Here is a 23,155-nt window from a genome sequence, read left to right as displayed (position 1 = left end):
TGGCAAATGGCATGTAGATGTAATTCTGAATGGTTTTATTAAACAAGAAACACAGAGCCAAATGCAGAGTTAAAAGCCCCAGAGGTCCGAGAGCAGTAGCCAAGAGCTGAAACCAAGACCACCTTCTTACCACCCGCTGCCACTGCCGTCCTCCTGAGAAAGAGACCTACTTCCTGTGTGTCTGTATTTTTATTGACTTTCTATTCTGTCTTCTCATTGGTTGTAAACCCAACAGCATGGCCTCCTCGTCACTGTCTGTCTATACAGACCTCCAGGTCTCTATGGTTGGTATTGAGATTAAAGGCATGGGTCTCCAAACTGACTGTGTCCTTGAACACACAGACTCTGCCTGTCATGTGATCAGATTAAGGGCATGTGCTACCACTGCCAGACTTCTGCTACAGCTTGCTATTAGCTCTGACCCCCAGGCAACTTTATTTGTTAACATACAAATTAAATCACATTTCAGCACAAATAAAGTGTCACCATGATGGCAACTTTGCCTGGCACAGCTAGCAGGCATGGAAGACTGGGTAGCACTGTGATTTCCTGGGCAGGTCTTCCCAAAGCGAAGGATTCTGTTCAGCTATGTTCCCAGAACAGTGGGACATCACAGGCTGATGGGTGACCTTCAGCTTCCCCTCCAAGTGGGAGGAGAGTGGTGCTGGCGCCAGAGCCACACTTCCAGGGCAGGGTGGTCCTGTGACGTGGGGCTCTTGGACTGAGACACTGTCACACTCTGTCTTGCCTTCAAGCACACACACACACACACACAGCCTTCCGGCTGCACTCTCTTACTAGGGTGACTCAGGGATCTCCATGGTCAGGTAAAGTCAGTGAAACTCAGCCTAACTAGGGAGGCAGTAAGGCAGACGACGCCCCCACCCCACCCCCACCACCGCTGCCAGGGTAACTGCAGGAGCTCAGAGCACCAGGTACTTAACCACAGTGCTGCCAGGGTAACTGAGGAGCTCAGAGCACCAGGTACTTACCACAGTCCTGTCTGTCCATCAGACCCAGGAATACCCAGTCCTACAAGCCATGATCCACTGATCACCTGACCCTCAAATATTGCAGAATCCTCCTGCCTCTTATTGATAACAGTAACTTTACAGCCTAACACCCAGAAAATCCCTAACAGTCCCATCGTCCAACACACCCTCAAACACCACACACACACACACACACACACACACACACACACACACACACTCACACACACACTCCCCACACACATACACAACACAGCCTTGGCTTCTTCCTAAGCGTGAGCACATACATCCCACATGCGGTGACACCTCAACATGAGAAGATAAGACAGGATGTGGACTGACCACAGACCTGGCTACTACAGAGGAAAGGGTAAGAGGTACAGGGGAGAGAATGAGGCTCACAGATTATCTGAGACCTGAAGCCTGGGCAGTCAAGAGAAGATTTATGTCTCATCAATGCGCTCATCTGCCAGAGAATTCTATGTCAAAGGCCAGAGTTACCACCCAGAGCTTCAGCTGAGTTCAGGTAGTGGCTAACTCGGAATTTTGTTCCCTGGAGGCTGTGTCCTAACAGGACAAGTGGAGTGGAATGCCTACCAACCCGTTCCCTATTAGTTACCCCTAGGAGGCCATGCTCAGAAACAATATCAGCCTTCACTTCATCCAGATGGCTACTGCTCGGGCCTGTGCTACTGAGGGCCTTCCGTGGCTCACCTCCACCAGCAAGGAGATAAGGGACACTGCCTGGAGTTCACTCGCCCCCTGAACCGTACTCTGAATCCAAGATCCAGAAAGCCCCTGCTCAAACAAAAATTCTGAGATTTCTTTTGTGGATTCACCCTGCCAAAGTTAAGTAAAACCACCCATATATGTGCCCCTAGGTCTGAAGTTAGCTTTGCGGGAGGGCAATGTAGGTATGCGTGGCTTCCGTGTGTGTGTGTGTGTGTGTGTGTGTGTGTGTGTGTGTGTATGTGTGTGTGTGTGTGTAAAGTCCTCCACCATGATGGATGTAGTTACAGGTAAGAAAATAAAGAGTCTACCCTCAGCCCCAGGACAATGAACTAGTTTTACCTTTACTACTACATGTTGCAGAATATTTGTTTACACTGTATGAAGATATATCACTGTGATTGGCTTAATAAAGAACTGATTGGCCAATAGCTAGGCGAGAGAGAATAGGTGGGATTTCCAGGGGGAGAGAGAACTCTGGGAAGAAGAGAGGCAGGAAGATGCCAGGGAGGCACTGAAGAGCTTGGACATGTGGTACAGAGTAGAGGTAACGAAGCCACATTGTTGAACGTAGATTAATAGAAGCAGATTAAGTTATAAGAGCTAGTGGAACAAGCCTAAGCTAAAGGCCAAGCTTTCATGTCATTATTTGTGGGCTAGTGGTCCTAACAAACAGATATGACTACAATCATGCTTTGATATGAAACTCCAAAGTTTTTCACTCCAAAGGTGGCCTCCCTGGTCACTTTGAAAGAAAAATAATAATAACAATTTCAAGTAACAAAATGTTTATTGTTTAAGAATTTTGTATATGCATGTGATATATTTCGATTAAACTCACCCACATTCCCTTCCCTTCACACCCCCCACATCTTCCCACATCCCCCCTATCACTTTCCCTCCCAATTTCACGTGCTTCTTCTTTTTTTAAACCTACTGAGTCCACGTAGAGCTGCCTATGTATGGTGTAGGGCCATCTCTCAGAGGCCACATCCCTGTAGGAAACTGACTCTCCCTCCCCAAGAAGCCATCAGCTGCCAATAGTTCCTCAGCCAGGAATAGGACTTCATGAGCCCTTCCTTGCTCTGTGCTGGGGTTTTGGCTTGCTTGATCACGTGCAAGGATTGTGCATGCAGGCACAGCCACTGGGAGTCCTGTGCAGCAAGCATGGTTTCTCTGCAGATGTGCGCTACCTTTGGCTCTTAGTCTCCCTGCTCCCTCTTCTGTGATGATCTCTAGCAACAAATGTTAAGAGTGGGCTTCACTTTATCCAGTAACTGATGGAAGCAGATGCAGAGATCCACAGCCAAGCACCAGGCCAAACTCCGGGAGTCCAGTCAAAGAGAGGGAAGAGGGAGTCTATGAGCAAGGGTTGGGGGTGGGGAGTGAAATCTACAGAGACAATGGAACCAAGCTCATAGGTACCCACAAACTCTAGACCGACAGCTGTGGAGCCTGCATGGGACCAGACTAGGCCCTCTGCATGTGGGAGACAGTTGTGTAGCTTGGTCTGTTTGAGGGGCCCCTGACAGTGGGATCAGGATTTATCCCTGGTGCATGAGCTGGCTTTTTGGAACCCATTCCCTATGGGATGCCTTGCTCAGCCTTGATGCAGCAGGGGGGGGGGGGGGTCCTGCCTCAACTAAATGTACCAGGCTTTGTTGACTTACCCTTTTGGAGGAGTGGATGGGGGAGGGGGGGACGGACTGTGGGTGGTATGTAAAATAAAAAAAATTGATAAATAATAAAAAACAAAAACAAACGAACACTTTAAGGACTGTAAGGATATTTTTGGCCACTACTGCCTTTTTAAAAACAAACAAATAAATGGTCTCCATTTCTTCTTTTTTTTGGGGGGGGGGGGTTGGTTTTTCGAGACAGGGTTTCTCTGTGTAGCTTTGCACCTTTCCTGGAACTCACTTGGTAGTCCAGGCTGGCCTAGAACTCACAGAGATCCCACTGCCAGGCCGGTCTCCATTTCTTTAAAAAGAGAGAGGAGGGGGTCTTAAATAGGAGGACCCCCTCCCCTTGGGCTTTTTTTCCTGTCATAATTCCTAGTCACTCTCCATAACTCTAGGCGAAACTCCAGCTTTGACTATGGCTCCTAAAGATGCACAGCAGAAGGCTGTGAGTTCGAACTCGGCACGGCAGACTCCGACGTCCCAGCCCACTGAGCGGTGTGTCTTCCGGATCCATTTTCTCAGCTTGCCTTTAAGGAGTGCCTGCTACAAGCAAGGAACCCTGGGAAGGCGGCTGCCAAGGAGACAAGCCTGCCTCTGCCTCTCACTGCGCTCAGGAAGCAGCAGTCCACCTGGCAGAGACAGGCACGGGGCGAGTCAGCGCAAATGGGTGATTAAAACTGTACTAAGTCTCTGCAGAAGAAAATAACTGAGATCCGAGAAAGTAAGAAAAATACGAGGGAGCAAAATATGGCTGGCAGGAAGGCAACTCCCAAAATGTCTCTCTGAGGAAGGGACGTTTAAGCCACAGCCATCAGAAAGAGTGGGAATCGGTAACAGAGCGGAGTCTAGAAGGCCCGCAAGCTCAGAATCGGCAGGTATGGAGAACACGGAGAGCGTCCGGAAAGGTTTTGATGTGTGTGAAAGTCTAAACTTTAGACTCTAAAGGAAGGTCCCTGTGGCCAGTGGGTAATGAGCAAGAGCGGCCTTGGAAGGAGCTTGTTGCAGAGGCCAGGTCAGGCAGGGTCTGGTAAGACACGGTAAGATTTAAAATTTAATTACAAAGGTAAAAGGAGGCCACTGAAGAGCTTTAAGGAAGGAAGTGACATGATCCGACTTGCATTTTTAAAAGACCCGGCTGGCCCTGGGTGAAGAATGGAGCTAAGAGGGAAATAAAAAGCCTTTCAGACAAAGCCACCGGCGTGATCCTGGCAGGAAGTGACCGCAACCTCGAATAGATGTAGAGCAGTGGTGGGAAAAGCAGATGTATCCAATAAGCATCCAGCCCTAGAATAGACAGGGCATTGTGTCCTTGGTTGAAGGAAGGCCAAGACCACCACAGGGATGTCTGGTCTGAGTAGACATGATGGGTAGATGGGGGTGTCATTCATCAAAACTGGTAATACTGAGAGCTGAGCACATTGTAGGAAAGAGTCAAGAATTCCCTCATCCTTAATTATCAGGGGACAGGAGCTAACAAAAAAATATGAGAAGGATGAAAAATATATTGGGTTGGATCATATGAAAATTGTCATAGATACAAGCAATACAGATGATTTCATAGAATTCAACCTAGTAATTTCAACGTAAGTCAGCCTAAGGAAGAAAAATCCCTCCTCCGCGCTGATTCTTCGCCTACCCAGGATCACAGGGATATGCCTCTAATTGGGTACTTTTTGCACTATAGATCTGCCAGGTTCCTTAGACATTAACTTAAGAATTGAGGTTCATGAGGTATTTTTAAGACAAAAGCACCTCTCAAAGAGCCTTCGGTCCAATCTCATCTAGACCCACAATGTCCTTTCTCCTGGCCTGGGTCCTGCCTTTGCATTTTTGCATTTTCAGGAAAAAAAAAAAAAACATTCAGGACCTGAAATCATAATGATGGAGAGTGCTGGAGCTACCTCAGGAGCTATGAGGAAACATCCTGTGACTCCAACCTACCCACAGAGACTCCTGCAGCCTTTGGGTCCCACATAGACTGTCTGGATGGAGTCCCTGAGAGAAGCCTATCCAAGCAATGGTAGTGACATGGACGGACAAGATCAGACACAGTACTTCACTTACTGCAGAGCATCTGTTTTGGTCCACGCTATGATTGTCCCTCTAAGGTGTCACACAGGCCAGGTCAGGGGCACTACAGTATCTTTTCATGGGGGAGGCATCAAGAATTGCTGTCTCGGGTCAGGAAACTGGGGAACAGAAGGTGCAGAATGCCCTTGCAAGACAGCCGGGAAGCTCACTGATGATCAATCAGTGCCCGGTGCCTGCCTGCTGATGGCTGGCAGCTGGCTGCATACAGCAAGGTTAAAAGTAGGCAGGTCACTAGATGCTCAGTCAACTCTGGGCTAGAGATGTCCTAGACACTTTTGAGGGCTAACAGGCTGTCTGGGGAAGGGGAAGGCAGAGATTCAAGAGTATCCCAAGTATGGGCAGAGGAGGACACTGTGGTCTCTCATGTCCTATTCCTTGACCCTGTAGCTGCCCAGTCATCACTATCCCACAGTGGACATCTTACCCACTCACTACACAGCTTCGTGTTGGAAGGACACACAAACATCCCATTACCAAGTTGTCCCCTTGCCTCGGAGTGCCAGCATGGCCTCGGTGCTGTTTTCAGAACTAGGTCTCATTCCTGGAGGCTGAGTCAGCTGGGTTCTACATACTAAAGCAGGCTCTCCTTATACTGTCTGGGCTGGGAATGTCCAGAGAAAATGCAGAGGAAACTGCAATCCCTCAACCCTGGAGGGATGCAGATTCAGTGGACAGTTTGCAGCCAAAAGAAATAAAGGAACCCAGCTTAGAAGATGGGTCCCCGGCTGGGGTGCACAGCAGCTAAGCCAGACAAACCTTCCCCAGCCCTAGACCCAGGGGCCATAAGGCAAAGGTAACAGCCATCAGCAAACCCCACTCACACCCTCTGTTCCAGACAAGCAAGGCTCTTATCTCTCCGAGAATTCTGACACATTCAAGCACTCTATCCCTTAATCCAGGCACTCCTCCCTAACTTCCAGCCTGACATGCAATCCTTCATCCATCTTGCTTTCCAAGCGAGTGATTCAAGACCCAGCCCTGGCACTCCTACCGTGATCTCACAGCACCAACTCTCCCAGCTCACACAGAACTGAATCAACAGCTACAGGCATCGTTCTATAATTTTTCCAAATGAGCTTAATCGTCTCCCTCAGGAGGCGGGCTGCTCCAGGAAGGATTAGGTCTCAGATGCCGGGCTTGTCACACACATTAAGCACATCCCACAAAGCACGCTTGTTAATTAAGAGGTTACTGTGGGGAGCTAAGGGCAGACGGGTGGACAACACATAACCATTGCCACCTAGTCTCTCCACTGAGTGAGCCTAGGGTCTCAGGCTGGGATGTTCTCCTACTCTGCCTCCCCTTCCAGACACCGCAGTCAATAGTCTGAGCTCAGACAACCCTCTAGAGTCTTCACGAAGCTCTACATTCTGGAGAAGGCTGTTTCTCCCCCTAACTTCTCACCTCCCCAGGGACCGAAGTCAAAGGTTAACTCCTCTTGCTTCAAGCAATCTGTACCCTTATCTCTTTTCTTTCCTAGAAAACAGTATCTGTTGAGTACTTTCTATATGCCTGACATTTATTTATATATTTATTATTGTATAAATTTTATTTATTTATTTATTTATTTATTTATTTATTTATTTATTTATTTATTTATTTGTATATGTGTGCACAGTGGGATGTGCATGTGCCACGGCACACATGTAGAGGTTAGAGGACAGTAATATGGAGTTCGTTCTCTTCTTCCGCCTTTATAAGGGTTCTGGGGATTGAACTGTGATTGCCAGACTTGCAAAGCAAGCCACTTTACCGACTAAGCATGTTCATGCCTGTTTTCGAAGTTTAAGTGCATTTAGTGAATAAAGCAGATAAGAACCCCTGCCTTGCACTTCCTCCTCGTAGAGCTGGAAGGGGGGCAACAAGGGGTGAATCAATTATCAACACTCCCCAGTGAGTGGAACAGTATGTGAGATAGCGTGCCCCCAAAGGCTGCCGATGGTCTGCAAATTAAAGAAAGGGGTGAAGGTTAAGGATGACAAGCATAGGTGGAAGACAGACGCAGTCTTTCACAAGGTGGCCATGATGGACCACACTGGAAAGAACACTGTTGAGAGAGATTTGAAGATGGGAACTTGCACTGGGCAGTCTGGAAGAGCCAAGGGATCAGCCATGGTGAGAATCCCAAGGCGATGCAATGTGGCCAGAGAGGAGAGAGCTGGGGAGTGGCGGTGTCACAGACAGTACGGAAAAGGCCTGGAACAGTTAAGAATTTGGACTCTGTAAAGCCATTTCAGAAGTTTGAGAGAGATGCTCAACTATCAGTCTGGCTCCTCTGTAGATACTAGGCTGTGGTGAACGGGAAGCAAGCAGGGTGATCACCCACACATAGTCCCGCTGAGGTAAGCCAGGCAAGACCTGAGAGGTCTCAGGAACTACAAAGCGACAGAAGATTGGCGGGTTCTAGACTTACTCTGGAGGCAGAACCGGGGTCTCCTATGCAGGGGGAGATGGTGGGGAGCAGACAAGAAAGGAATTAACAGACAGTTGTCATCTGCTGGAAGAGGGAGGTAGCAGGATAGATTTAGAGAAGACTATTGACAGTCTTTGGGGCAACACTGAATTGTCTTAAATAAGCAGAAAGCAAGTGTGGGATCTAGGAGAGACGTCTGGCCCAAGTGAATAAATAAATGTGTGTGTTGTTGGTATGCAAGTCTTAGGTGACTGGGTAGGGAGGTGGAGGATACCAATAGAGAAAACTGCTGACTTCTCTATTCCCCTTTTCAGAGTATATGCTCCATTCCTGGAAAGGCTTAATGTTTACTGAAAAGAAGGAATCAGATTTCCCCACAGGAGCAACGTGATAATAGCAGGTTAGACTCGGAACCAAGGACTAGTTGCTCAATTTTTTATAGCAGTAATCACAGACATGGCATTTCCTCAAGTCTTTCACACATTGTAAATGAGAAGTCTACAAGCTGTACAAGGGAGAACTTTGACAGCCTCTTGGTCATAGAGACAAGATCACTATGACCTAGCTGGTAGACCCGGCCCTTGGGGCATGCCTTGGAAGCCCAGAGTCCTGGTAACAGTTTCCCCACTCATGCACCAGTTCCCAGGTACCTTCCAAAAGGATTTGAGAAAACAAATGAGGCCTTTCTGTTAGTTATTTAGCTGCGTTGTGTTCTTACCCTGCAAGGAAATGTCACGAAACACGACAGAATCCACTTAAAGAGTTTATTAGAGTTAAAGGGACAGAGTGCGCAGGCCTGTGGGAGAGACACGTGCCTGGAGAAGAAGAGGGACTGGGAAACATGGCGCTCCACTTTAAAACCGGCTGGGGGCATGGCCAGGTCACGTCACTACTCCACGTGTGTGCGTAGATCACATGGTCACGTTGCGCGCTTACGTGGCCATGTAACATCACGGATCCTGGTCACGCGGGACGCCAGGTATCCTGGTTACGAGAGACGCTTTGACCCGGAAATGGCTATCCTGACTGGAATTGGCTAGGCAGAAGTGTCCGCCTGGTATATGCAACCGTGGGGGCGTGTTGTGAACCCTTCACTTTCTACTCCACTTTGTGATTATTTGAAAATAATCACAAAGCCTTGACTATTGTCTTTACCAAATCGGGAGAGGAGTCGCTAGCACAAACCATGCACCACACTAATTTTATCCATTCGCTGAGCTCCTACATTCCCAAGGGAATCAATGACGAGAAAGGAGGAGACCAGGCCACACCAACCCCAAGGGAAGCCTGGGTTGGTGGAGCTGGAGAACAACAGGACACTCCCCAAACAGAAAAGGCTAATTGAGTAAACGCTCAGGGTCCCCCTGGTCTAGCAGCAGAGAAAAGGCTGGGATGGAGGGGCCGGGCTAGGCCATCTGCTTCCTGCAAAGCCCGATTGAGAAAGGGGTCAGGGAGAAGGAAGGCGGGGAAGCTTTTACAAGCAGGAAAGCTGCCTTGGCCAAGAGCTGAGGCAAGTCAAGGGCTGGGACTAGAAGAGGCTCAAGGAGGTTTTGGAGACTAGAGTCTCAAGACCATTTGGCATCCTGGTAGGATTGGAGAAAGGCAGGGGCAATCCAGAGAATGCTCAGGAGACTAACCAGAGAAGAAGCAGGGTGAATGGCTGTGTGGAGGCCAAAAGAGACCAGTGCTAAACTGAGTTGATTTTCGGAGGGGCGCGCGGGTGAGGGGGGGGCCGGGAGGGCAGGGAATGCAGGGGCGCGGGGCTGCAGCAGCTGCTAATCTGCATCCACCCTGCCCTGTAGGGAAGGCTCCTCCTTGCTGAAAGCTGTGTGAAGAACCCTCTGGAGGAAGGGGCCACCAGGGAGAGGCTGTCACGCTCAGGGTTACAGTGGGCACTCCAGAGGGCAGCAGCTGTGGCCCTAAGTACTAGGAAGACACACCCCAGTCCCGGGAGGCACCAGAGGCTTCTGGAAGCTGGTCCAGGCCCCTGCTCAGCTTGTGTTTCAGGTACTTCCTGTAATTATCAGTATCGCTGTTATTAATGAGGATTGTTGTCAATATTAGTGGACTGCAAGCCTCACAGGCTAGGCCTGGTCCACCTACTTGGCTACTGACTGTTTGCAGAACTCCTTGTCCCTTCCCTCCAGATGGTGACCTGTCTCTTAAATTCAATCCCCAAACATCCCCCTCTGTGGCGGCATCCCTGCTGAGCCGCACCTGGCCTGGCTCCAGAGAGCAGCACCTCGCCCTAGTCCATCTTTTGTTTAGCAGACAGCTTTTGTGTCCCTTGTTGCCCTCTGTGTGAATCCTGACTCTGGAGTCTCCCAAGGATACAGAGGCCTAGGAGGCTTAGTTCAGGAAACCCGGAAAACCTTGGCACCTGAGAAATCGAGGAATTTGCACTTGGCATTGTATTGTTTGGGAGCTCCTTTCAGGTTGTTTTGAGCATGTGGAAATTAACTGGCTAAACTGTAATGGGGAGAAATAAAAATGCCTGAGGCAAAGGAAAGATGCTCAGTCCTTCGAGGCTGGACTGTGCCGCCCTTCCCCCCACCCCCGCCCCTGCCCCGGCAGCCATGAAAGGCTAGATTCATTCTTTTTTTTTTTTTTTTTTTTTTTTGGTTTTTCGAGACAGGGTTTCTCTGTGTAGCTTTGCGCCTTTCCTGGAACTCACTTGGTAGCCCAGACTGGCCTCGAACTCACAGAGATCCGCCTGCCTCTGCCTCCCGAGTGCTGGGATTAAAGGCGTGCGCCACCACCGCCCGGCTTAGATTCATTCTTAAGATGCCTGAGTCTTCTTTCCATGGATCCGCGTGAACCCACACACCCGTGACATGACCACACAGCGACACCCCTCCCTGAAGTCCTCCAACCACCCCAGCCTTCATCCCAACCCCTCTATGGTTAGGTCCAGGCTTCCAGGTCTGCCTTTGTGTGTGGCACATCAGATACAGAGGGCTCAACCACGTGCTGAGTTCCTACTACATAAGTGTGTGTGTGTGTGTGTGTGTGTGTGTGTGTGTGTGTGTGTGTGTGTGTGTGTAATATGCACAACACATCAGATAACCTTCTCCAGGTTCCATTTAAGAAACTGACACTTTGGAAGCCTACCCACCCACCCAGTTCTGTCCATCTCTAAAAGCACAGGCTCCTTTTGCACGTGTGAACAAGGAAAACTCACAACCCTTCATTACAGTTGTTCTATTCCTTCTCTTTTTCTCCTACCCCCCAAGTCCACACAGGACCCGCCATCACTGACTCAGCCTTGATGAAAACAAGTCCAGGGTTTGACCCCAGTCCTCCTCTGCTTAGCTCTTTGCCTTGGTCCAGAACTTCTGTATCTCTGCTATTGCTCAGTGTCCCGTCCAAAATGGCTGCTAAGGGCAGTGGCCACAGAGGCCCAGCAGGCCATCTTGTCTGCTCCCCACCAGTAGGCACAGTGACCAAAGCCAAAGCTCTCCAGATTTCCCAAAGTCGCCACCTCCCCTGCCCTAAGAACAAAGAGATGCTGATAAAGATTTATATATAAAACCAGGTCACGAGCCAGATTTGACCTTCAAGCTATACTTGCCAAACTGTGATTTAGGTCACACTACCTGAGGTACACGGTAATCCCTTTCTGTTTGACTTCTACAACTTTACAGAAGCAGAGACTGTTGTACAAAAATTAATTTAGCAAAGAAGAACAAGGAACTGGATGGAAGTGGTTTTGTTTTCTCACACCAGGAATACATGAAATCATTGTTTCAGATGGGAAAACAGAGGGCAGGATTTCCCAGGCTCCCACTAAATCAGGGAACAAAGCCAGGGGGAAGACCCCAGGAAGCTTAGGAGACAGATCTAAAGTCTTGATCAGTCATTTTATCCCCAGACAGGCCACAGCCTAACCACAGTAAGTGGGACAGACAGACAGACAGACAGACAGACAGACAGACAGACACACACACACACACACACACACACACACACACACACACAGTGGGGAGGGAAAGAGGAAGAATCAGAGAGAGAGAGAGAGTTTGGCTGGACCTAGACTTGACCTAGGGTAGTAGAAATGCAATGGCCAGCCTGGATGGCCATGGTTACCCTCTGAGGAACAAGCAGGTGATTCATAGGATTCCTCTTCCCCACAGGCTTGAGAATTGACTCTCTGTCTTTCTAAGGGCTGGGGAGGGAAGTCAGAGGGGCTGAGTAAGTGAAGACTCAGAAGCATTTCTAGCAGAGAGGCCCCACCATCAGATGTACCAGAAGGCAAAATTCATGCAAATCTTGTGAATGCCGAATGGAGCTTCTCATGGCTATCAAGAGAGTGGTGTGTGTTACCAAGGAGATGTCGATTACCTACATAATTCTTCAGTGACCCAAAGAACTACAATTCAGTCCTGGCAAGGTTGGGAAGAGGTACAAAAGACAGAATCGGAAAGAAGAATGGAAACAGGTGACTTTGTGCTATCTGAGTCTCTGGGGGAAAGACAGACAGACAACAGTAAGTCAGAACTGTCTTTAAGATTGCCCTTGGAGGCAGCGTGTGCACCTCGCCCGCTGTTTGGCTGGTGTTGCAGTCTAGATTAGTAACCAAAGCCCTGGGTGTTGTGGGCTTGATTTCAGTCTCTGCCAATATTGGGAGAAGGCGGAACCTTTGGAAGGCCAAGTGAGAAGAAGGAAGTTAAGACATTCGGGGCTTGTCCAATCCTTCCCCATGCTTTTGCTCTTTGCTTTCCAGCTCGAAGGAATGAACCTCTTCCTCCAGTGTGCTTTCACAACTATGCGCTGTCTCAACAAAGGCCTAAAGGCGAGGAAGCCAAGCAACCATGAACAGAAATCTCCAAAACTGTGAGTCAAAATCAGCTTTTCCTCTTTCAAAATTCATTATCTCAGGAGTTTGTCATAATGATTCAAAGCTGACTAGCAAGAATGGTGATATGGCCCACCTAAATGTGGCAACCCAGCTACAAATCAAAGCTTCCGTGACCCCCCCCCACACACACTCCAGTCCAGCTCACCCCCAAATCCATATTCAACGTGTATAACCATATGTTCCCTCTTCACACACCAAACAGGTTACAAGCAGAAGAAATGAGAGAAAAAGACCCAGATGGTCTTATAATAAAACCAACTGTTGGAAAAGTAAGTGTCCTTCACCGTACACTTAGAAACGTCCCCTAACTTAACACTTAGACTCACCCTAACAGAAATTGTCACCAGGGCCTCACCACTGCCACTGCTCAAATGACAGCTGAATGTAAAGATGACTCCCCTACTGGGGGGGGGAGGGGTAGGGGAGGATGTCACTAAACACAAACAGTAAGCCACTTGGCTGCCTCAGCCCCTCACCACCTGGCAGGAGGCTGGGCTGGCAGTTCCTCAGAGTGGGAGCCACCTTTTCCTCATTTCATCTTCATCAGTCACCTGCCTTAGGGCGAAAGTGTGCCGGGCACAGCGCCCTGCCGAAAAGCTAACTCTATCTACGAATAAGTCATCTGAAAGGCACCCATCAACACCACCAAGTGGTTGCTGGCTTCTGGAGTTCTCTACTCCCTCCCTGCTTAACTCTCCTCCCCCTTCATCTCCATACACCCCCCCCCCAATGCCCATTCCCCGGTCCCTAGGTAAACAGTCTTGGATTCCCTTTGTCCCAGAACTCATCCTCTCTCATCTGTCTTGCCAAGACTGCCAAGGCAGAATGGACAACGCCGCCACCCCTTGACAAACCCCCAAGCCATCTCAGAGGTTTCCAGGTTATTTACTTCCAAGAAGGATACTCTAAGCCTTATGCATACCTACTTTATGTTGCCCTGGGACGGGAGAAGGAAGATTAGGAATGACCAGTTTCTTCTGAGAAGAGAAACCAGAGAAGAATCTGGGCTCTCGGCTAGCAGGTGGCTGGGGAAAGGCAAGCACAGCTAAGCGGCTTTACTGTGCTGTGAACTTGTGAAGATCCCTCAACCCACTAACACCAGACAGGTGTCCTGGGTGGAACACAACCATGTGGTCCACTAGAGGCAGCTGAGTCGAGATAGGACGCTCTGGGCTCCCCACAAGGAGATCTTGGACAAAGAATAAAAGGTACACACAGTCAATCGAAGAAATTTCCTATGAGATCTTCCCAACCAAAGACTCAAGCTTTGGGAGGCAGTGAGCTGGCATGGAAGGTAGGCAAGAAGGGGGTTGGGACAGTCCTCGTCAGGAATGTTACAGAAGGAATTCAGCTATCAGAGAACAGCCTGGTGTCCTGGAATCAAATACTCCTAGACCAAATCCTGACTTGTTGCCTTTTTTCCCCCTTTGACTCAGATGAGATACGTAATCCCCCTGAATCTCAGTTTCTTTTGGGTATAACAGGAATGATGCACAGCCCCACAGAGCTAAAGTTAAGAAGTAAAATAAAACATTTGAAAGCACCTGGCACTCAGTGGGTGTCTAATAAACTTAACCTTCTCATCAAAGAAAGGCTTGCGCTAGATATCCTCAGGTCTTTCTATGACAGAGTCTGAATGGGTTTAGATCCCTTCCTGGCTGCTGGGAAGGAAGGCATACACCTGAGAGAGATAAAGAAGTTCGGATTAGGTAGATGGATGGAGAAAAGGGGATGCTGAGAATGGTCAGGGACCGTGTAGAGGTCACCTCTAACACCACACACACACACACACACACACACACACACACACACACACTCGTTCCCTCTTCTAGAATAAAAGGGGAAACACAAGTTTGGAAAAGTCCGTTCTGAAGGACCCCAGTTTCCCATGTGCTCTGTGAAGGAATAGGACTAGATGACCTCTTCCAGCTGCAGCCTTCCCTACAGTAAGGGGAAGCAGAGGATTTAGCTAGGAGGCAAGGCAGTGAGGAACAACTTGTCAGGGCTCCCCATCCCACGCCCGCCCAGCCCTCTGAGGAACGCGGGACAGCCACTTGGGTGTCATCTTTAAGCTTCTTTATTGTGCTAACACTGTTGCCTCGGAGCTCAGATCTCACACACAGAACAATCCAGTCCTGACCCCCACCTTCCCAGGGCTGGGGGCCCTCTGCCGTGGCTGGGGACACCTGGCTTGTACCTCTGCGGTTCTGGGATACCGACTGCTTCCCTCCCTTCCTCTCCCTGGAGCCCAGGGGTGAGGGAGGGCTCTGAACTGTCTTCCTCTGTCCCCCGCCCCCTCCTAGTTCAGAGCCACAGGAGGCTCTCTGTCCCCCAGGCATCTCTGAGGGAAATTCCCCTGAACTCTCTGCCACCAAGCGGCCGGTGAGAGCCAGGTCTGCGCCTGCCCGAGCCTGTCCCCAGCTGCGGGCGGAGAGCCCCGAACCGCCTGCCAGCCGGGGCGCAGCCCGGTGCCGCGCGCTCACACTAAGAGGCCGTCCTTGCACGACCGCTGCTCGACCTGGGCACAGTCGGCGCAGCCGGCCGGCTCTGCGCTCTTGACCTTGACGTAGACGGGGGAAGGGCCCGCTTCGCAGGCTGCAGAGGCTGTGCGGGGCACTAGGGCCACGTCCTCGGGGCCGCCGCAGGGCGGAGGCGCGTACTTGCGGCGCAGGGAGCGGCTGACGTTCTGCGTCGGGTACCCCAGGAGATGGGTGACGCGGCTGCCGCGCCCGCTGGCCTTGCACCCGGGCGCCTCGGCGTCCACTCTGGAAAACAACAGGCGGGCGCGTGAGCTGGCTCCTCCACGGCGCGGCGTTGGCACGGCCTGGGCAGAGCTGGGGGCTCTTGGCAACCTCTCATCTCCCGCGCCCCCCTCCACCTGCCCCTCACCTCTCTCTCTCTCAACCTACTCTCCTCTCTGTACATTCCTGGGCCAGCGACCCTGCAGCGCCCCCATGCCACCATCCTCATCCTTCAGACCCGCTCGTCCTCGAGTGTCCCAGCAGCTCACGGCGGGCAGCCTCCGTCAGGCGCCCTCGGTCCCTTTCTAGTGTTTGGCTGGAAAGGGAGTCTTAGTGTCGCTCCTTTCCTTGACCAACCCTCACCCTGCGCTCTGGCAAGCTCTCATCGCCTCCTGGCCCTCGCTCTTCTTTCCCTCTGTCCCCAAGGCATTGCAATCATTAACACTGCTACTCTTGTTCTATTTTTATTTCTAGTTTGCGTCTAATATAAGTTATTCGCACTACCGATGTTACCTCTTCTTAAATAGGCATGTTGCCGGCGCAATACAAGGGGAAGGTAAAAACACACGGTCCCTGCCCTCCAGGAGCTTACAGTCTAGGCCAGGGAGACCGAGGGATGCATAGACGACAGAAAGAAAGGGGAAGGCAGAGAGCAGAGGTGAAGACTGGAAGCGGGGTGGGGGGGGTGGGGAGGGAGACAGAAAAGCCATGCGGCGAGTGGGCAGGTCGACATGCTGCAGTCCCAGCACTCCATGGCGATGGTGGGGCAGGTTTGGGGTGGGGTTCCCAGCCGGCCGATGGCAGACAAGGGTGAAGAGGACAGGGCGCCGGTCCCCCGCCGTGCAGCAGCATGCAGCATGCATCAGGTTTTACCTGATCTCACTAGCCATGTCGCCGCAGGCCCCGCCGCCGACCCCGCCGCCGACCCCGTAGCCGAAGGCACCTCGGGCACCACCAGCCCCGCCGCCTCCGCAGCAGCAGCAGATGAGCCCCCAGATGCCTAGTGCCAGGCAGGCCAGCATGAGCAAAGAGCCCAGCACCGCGCCGACGATCATGCCTACACGCTGGGAGTCTGTGGAGAGAAGGGGAGGCAATCAGGCTTCTGACAGTCTGGCACATGCCAGGGCAAATGTCTGTGGGAAAGAACCCAGGGCCCTGGGAAGTCCAGCGAGGAAGATGTGAGAAGGTAAAGGGTAAGCGAATCTGCAGATGGCTTCCAGCTGCTCTAGACAAAGGCCTAGCCTGAGAGCAGGAGAGGAGAGGCAACCAGCTGAGGCTCCAAAATAAAGTCTAGGTACCCGCATTCCAACCCTCCCAGCCAGGGGACTCTGGAGCTGCTGTACCTACCTGAGACTTTCACTTCCACCACACAGACGCTGTAGCCCACATGGTTGGCCACTGTGCACTGATACAGCCCATCATCATCCGCATTGACACTTTTCAGCACCAGGTCCCCATTGCCCATGCCTGAAATTGGAAGAGCGTCAGAGGGACAGGGAGACAGAGATGCCTGATCTCTGAGAGCTCCTACCCTGCCCAGCCCCTGTGGGATGGAGGATGGAACACCACTCTAAAAAAAACAAGGAAGGTGGATGCAAGCATTCACAAGTCCACTCAAATCTAAACACTTCCCTTGCCGAGACAGAAAGACAGGGAAGGGTCCCTCTCTCAGAAAGAAGACAGAGTCACCTTTAATTCTCTGTGACCTCAGGGAAATACATCCTGAGATGCCTGAGCACTGGCCCCCTTATATTATTCAGCTTCTCCAAATGCTAGAAGGAGCATCCAATCCTCACTTGCCAGTGAATGGTAGTTACTAGTAAGTATTCCTTTTTTTTTTTTTTAACCTGTCACAGAGGTGTTAAGCCACTTACTTGCCTGAGATTTACTACCCATCAGCATCCTAGCCAGGACTCAAGCCCAGCTCTTCCTTGGACCATGTTCTCTCCAAACTAACCATGCTGCTTTTGACTGACATCCCATGTATACCTTTTCTCCTTCCCTCAGTGGCAGCTGCTGGGACATGCCCAGATGAGCAGTCTCTCACAGACTTGGTACCACTGACGAGCCATGGACGTCCCAGCAGGCCCCCTTTCCCGATCCACTACTTATCTTCCCTCCCCCTCGGCTGGGCCCCCTCACCTTGGTTGATGGAGCTGTGGAAAGACTCTTGATAGGAAAGCTCGGAGTGGAAGCTGTGCTGGGAGTGGTAGGACCCGGCTCGGTAGGGGTGGCTGTGCCCACTGATCTTGGCCCACTTGTAGGAGAGGGGCTGAGAGCCCCCATTGGCATAGCACTTCAGTACTACATCGTTGCCCTTGGACATGTGGCCTTCAGTCCAGCACATGGGTACCGCAGGACGTGCTGTAACAAGGCAGGCAGGCGATGATAAACCCAGATCCAGGCGAAAGACGGAGCCAGGCTCACAGCGGCCAACCCGCCCTTGACTCTGAAGCCCGGGTCGTACCTTGGACAGTGACTATGACCTTCCTGGTGGCCATGGTGGTCTTCTTTACCCGACATTCATAGGTTGCTGTGTCAGATACCTGCAGGTTCATGAGGTTGATGGAGGCATCGTACTGGCTGGGGTCTGAGGCTGCAAAGCGTACCCTCTGCTGCAGATGGGGGAGGTTACCATGGCCGATCCTCTTGTCTTGATACGTGAGAAACTGTTAAAAAGAGAGAGAGACAGAGCTGTCAAGACAAACTGAGCCAAGGTGGGTCATGTGGGTTGAGTGGGTAGTTCACTGACCTTCTCTAAGACTCAGTTTTCTCAGCTGAAAAAAATGGGAACGAGTAAGAGCTAATGAGATTAGATATTCTAGACAAATAAAAGGTCAGACCAGCAACTTCTAAAGGCAGGGGCCACACTTAATCTCCCCCTTGATGTGGAGTAGAGGGAGGTGGAATCTGTCTGGCTTGATTCCCAGTTGGACAGCTCTTTTCCCTGTTGCCTTGTTCCCTGAGAGACCTTGGAGGAAGTTCAAAGCCTTGGTTTCCTCCCTGGCCTTCTTCTTTCTCCCTCAGGATGTTGGCTTCCCGTCAGGTTTGACATCACAGAGTATACGGAGGATAGAGGATCCTGTGCCAAACACTTACCACATTCTCCCTATGTGAGGGTTCCGAGTTGACTTGCATCCACTCAATGTCCAGACCATTGGGACCATAGTCCTCAGGATCCAGGATGTAGGGGCAGCCGAGCCTCACATTGTCACCTTCCGCCAGGTACATGACCTCCTGGCCATCCCCGTTGATCCTTACAGCAGACAGCAGTGCTGGGGAAGGGGTAAAGTGGGTGAGAGGATGAGAAGAGCGCTTGAGCAGTCAATCTGGACCACTCTGCTACCTGTCAGCCAGAACTCAGTGGGGCGACTATAGGAATGAGGGGCTGCCCGTGTGTGTGTGTGTGTGTGTGTGTGTGTGTGTGTGTGTGTGTGTGTGTGTGTGTGTATACACTGGGATAAGCAATACTTAATAGTGTTTGTTTATTCATATGGCAGTCTCTGGGCATCCTTGTGAACGTGTGTATATATTCTAGGCTTCTGTAGATGTGCATTTGAATACTGTTTACATACATATAGCTCTTATGTTATATTTATGTGTATACACAATTGTGCATTTGAATGTATGAATATATATGCACAAATGTGCATCATATGTTTGAGTCTTTGTAGCTGCAAAGATATTCTTGCACATGACCATGTAGCATATCTACCTATATATTTACATGATGGTGTAGGCAATTTTGTGTGTGTGTGTGTGTGTGTGTGTATGTGTGTGTGTGTGTGTGTGTGTGTGTGTGAAATATCTGAAGTTGTTAAATGTTCCATTGGAAGAAACAGGCTGTTTAAAAGCTACCTGTATGGGCTGGGTTTGGGCCTTATCTGGGTCAAGTGAAGAGCTCCAGCAAGAAGCAGGAGAGTGGATACAGTGACTCCTGGGATCCTTTTCCATCCTGAAAAGCATAAGACTAGGTATATCTGTGTGTGTGTGTGTGTGTGTGTGTGTGTGTGTGTGTGTGTGTGTGTGTGTGTGTGATGTATGATAATGTATGCTGACTATATAAGTGTTCTAAGTGACAGCATACACTTTTGCCTGACAGTGGGCAGCTGTAACCTAGAGCCTGGCCACATTCATGTGCACGTCTTTGTCTATGGCAGCTTATATATGTAGAATGAACCTTGTATGGCAAAGTGTACCATTGTAGGCTGTGTGTCCTCCTTGTGTGATTGTGTGGCTCCCGTAGAGCTGCTCCCACTCGCTTGCTCCCTTTGGGGCCCCTCCTGCCACTGAGTCAGAGCAGGAGCCCTGAGTTTGGAGCCAGGATCAGGAAGCTTAGGAGGGAGCTCCTCCCCCTCCCTACCCTGAAGCCTCAGGCAAGCTCTAGCCCCAACCGGTTAGACCTAAACAAGAACAAGGGGGGAGTGAGCCCAGGACTCCACCCTAGACACTCAACTCCCTACCTCCACAGTCTCTCCAACACTCCCTCTACAAAGCCCCTCACCAAGCTTCTCTACTGATGGCCGTTTTGAGTAAACTTGCTCTTTGAGGTTCCAGCTCTCTCTCTCTCTCTCTCTCTCTCTCTCTCTCTCTCTCTCTCTCTCTCTCTCTCTCTCTCTCTCTCTCTCTCCCCCCTCTCTCTCACACACACACACACACACACGGGGGGGGGGGGGGGAGAGGTATACACTGTCCTAGGCTAAACAAATAGACACAGGCATGTCCTTTCAAGCCCTCAAAATGTGAATATATGCCATGCAGCTCCCACTTTGTTATACACAGACTATCGGACCTATACGCAGACACACATTCACAGGCAGAGTACACATTAATCTATGACACACCCACTGCACGCTTTGTGGCTTCCTGCGCGTCCGTTCAAGACCAGACATATCTGCAGAAGCCCTGAGTTCTGTGTGTAGCCTGGCTCTGGAGAAGCTGGTAAGGGCCTTGCCTTTCCCTCAACATCTCAAGCCTCACCGGACCTGCCCCTCTAAACCATGGCTAGCCCATCTCATCCGATAGACTCTGAGTTATCCTACAACAGGCAGCCTGGCTTCTGGGACTCTAACGGACCTGGAGATGCCTCCTCCAGCCTTAGGCAAGAGAATACCAGCTCATTCCAGATAAGGATCCTGATGCTATCTGCCAGATCCTGAGGCGGCTAGAGACAAGCCAGGGATGAGCCAGAATTCACCTGAGAGCAGAAGCTCCACCCTGGGAATGAGCCACTGGAAACAGGTGACGACAGGGAGGATTCCCTTTCCCCACGCCACGGATGTCAGACAGACAGAGGGTAAGTATTTAGAGAAAGGGACTTGGGCAGGAGGAATAAGCTGGAAGAGAATGCCTCCACCCTGCGCTAGACTGTCTTGCTTCAATTGTCCCAGGACAAGGAACCTCACCCTAGCTCCTCAGCCTCCTTAGATGCTTTCTCAGCCTCCTCCCTAGGGTTCCAGCCTTTTCGTACCTCCTCCCAGCCCTTGGGAAGTTGTTCCTGGCATATCACCCTGGTTTATCTTGCTGTGGCGCTGGGGAAGGATTTCCAGGGAATGTAAGAGAAGAAGGCAGCTTGCGTGCACGGAGAGAAGAATCAGGATGAAAGTGGTATAGAAAAGAGTCCTAGGCAAGACCTGGGGAGAGAGGGACAGTGGGAAGTCAATGGGGCTGTCCAAGGAACTAGTGATTGTCCCTTATAAAATCACCAGGGCTGGCCACCCTGTATGGGGAATATCACCTCGGCCAAGTGTCTGTTCTCAGCTAGGAAATCTATTCTGAATTTTCAAACTGATTTCAGACTGGAAGAGGAAGAGAGAAGAAAAAAAAAAAAAAGGCAGCTCAGAAAGTATCGGCACAGGAAGCATCCAGCCCACCCACCCTCTGCGCGCGCGCACACACACACACACACACACACACACACACACACACACACACACACGGAGATGCCCCCAACTCTCCTGGGACAGCCAGGGCTTCCTGAGTGGGCACTGCCTGAGAGGCCCTCGGCAGAGGAGGGTGCAGCAGGCATCTTGCCAGAAACGCAGCCATCACACATATGCGCACACACAGGCACGCACATTCCCATCCACAGAAACAGGATGAAACGGTCCCCCTTCTCGGTCTCCTTCCTCATACCCTTCATCTAGACCCCAGGAGGGGCTCCATACTATTTTCAGCAACACTTAATAGAACGTCCCTTGCTGGGACTTGCCCAGGCCCCGGGCAGGCAGCCATGGTATCCAAACCTGTGGACCCTGCCTTCCAGCCATGCCCTAGAGAGCTGAAGGGGGCCCTGGGAGTTTACCATCCATCCTCTCAGCCTCATCCCAGAAGAGGCATCACCTATGGACTCCCACAGCACATGGGGCATGGACCAGAGGCCCTAGGCCTGGGTTCTTACTGCCTATGATGGAAGCATCCCAACATGTGGAGCCCTTTCAAGGCAAACAGCTTTCCTGCCCAATGCTCTGGCTTGGGAGAGCTGACCCTTCCACTGAGAAGAACACACCAACAGTCTGAACGAAACGGATCATTGCCTGGCTCCTCCTCAGCCCCCACCCAGAGCTGCTGCTCACCTGACTCATACCCCACCTGCAATGACCACAACTAGCTCCATATCTCCAAGCAAGCCCTGTCTCCATCTCCCAGCATGGAAACATCACAAAGGGCACTTGCACACATATATGAGCCACTCGAACTGTCAATTAGATCATGAAGATCTATTCCGAGGCCTCTGCACACAGACACTGTCCCAAGCCTTCGGGCACAGGCTGTCCTGGGGAGAAGCTCCTTTGGCAGTATCCGAATCAGTGTCAGCAAAGTGAAGGTAGACAGTCCCTACCGGTGGCTCTTGGACCATCTTTGAGGCTCTTCTGTGAGCCCTTGCTCATCCCTGACCTTCTGGCGTAATACTGGACATCCTTGCCCCTGCCCAGCCCCATACCTGGGCTCAGGCACACGAGTAGTAGATGGAATGCTCCTCGAACTCCCATGTCTCCAGGCTTGGTCTTTCCTCTGCCTGAGCTGGGCTCCAGTGGGCTGGTTGGTGGTGGGTGGATGGGGCAGGTGGAGGGAGGGGGAGCAGAGGGCCCAGACACTGCCCGGGGTGGCAGGAAGGTGCAATGAGTGCCAGGCTAAGGAGCAGCCGGAGTTATTTCTATAGGAGGGAGGGGGCCTGGTCCCCGCCTTGGGGAGGAGCCCAAGTAGCCCTAATTAGCAGGGTGACAGGATGGCCTACCCAGGCATTACCCAGCCCTCACCCAAGCTCTTCCCTGTCCCGAGAGTGGTGCACAGCGACCAGCGGGACTTGTAATTAGGCACCTGTTAAACCTCCATTTCCTCCTGACCAAGTCCTCGGGGCGACAACAGTTGCCCCATTTCGCAGCGTCCACGGAGCTCCGCTCACCACTCATTTGTTGCCTGCTTCCCTGGGGGAAAGAGGAAGGGGAAGCCAGCTTTGGGGAGGAAGGATGGCCAGGATTTGGAGAGTTAACACTGACCAAAGACACCCCAGAGCCTGACATGCTCCCCCATGGCAGACCCAGACTTCCAAGTCCTAACCCTTCCAAGCACCTCTTGCTTTCTGGGGGGGGGGGGGATGTGTGGGTCCTCCAGGTCAGATGTTAAAGAGAGTGCACCAGAGAAGGGAT

General features: G+C 51.2%; 1 protein-coding gene across 1 annotated transcript; it reads right to left on the bottom strand.

Annotated features, from left to right (window-relative positions):
* Nucleotides 1-15,126: 15,126 nt before the first annotated feature.
* Nucleotides 15,127-22,618, bottom strand: Vsig8 (V-set and immunoglobulin domain containing 8). Its single transcript, XM_006990567.3, has 7 exons — nt 22,450-22,618; nt 18,606-18,781; nt 17,974-18,175; nt 17,649-17,870; nt 16,854-16,973; nt 16,380-16,578; nt 15,127-15,530 (listed from the first exon to the last, which is right to left on the bottom strand). Exons 1-7 carry the CDS (start codon nt 22,496-22,498, stop codon nt 15,245-15,247), a joined length of 1,254 nt encoding a protein of 417 aa, XP_006990629.1. The 5' UTR covers nt 22,499-22,618; the 3' UTR covers nt 15,127-15,244.
* Between the last annotated feature and the right edge of the window lie 537 nt (nt 22,619-23,155).

Source organism: Peromyscus maniculatus, chromosome 11 (genome assembly GCF_049852395.1).
Source record: "Peromyscus maniculatus bairdii isolate BWxNUB_F1_BW_parent chromosome 11, HU_Pman_BW_mat_3.1, whole genome shotgun sequence".
NCBI lineage: Eukaryota > Metazoa > Chordata > Mammalia > Rodentia > Cricetidae > Peromyscus > Peromyscus maniculatus.
Note: the sequence above shows the minus strand (reverse complement) of the source record. Positions and strands in the feature narration are given on the sequence as shown.

Coding starts and splice junctions, on each gene's coding strand:
- Vsig8 (XM_006990567.3), bottom strand. CDS start 22,498: ATGGGAGTTCGAGGAGCATTCCATCTACTACTCGTGTGCCTGAGCCCA. Junction 18,782..22,449: donor ACTCGTGTGCCTGAGCCCAG/GTATGGGGCTGG, acceptor CCCCTTCCCCAG/CACTGCTGTCTGCTGTAAGG. Junction 15,531..16,379: donor GACATGGCTAGTGAGATCAG/GTAAAACCTGAT, acceptor GTTGTTTTCCAG/AGTGGACGCCGAGGCGCCCG.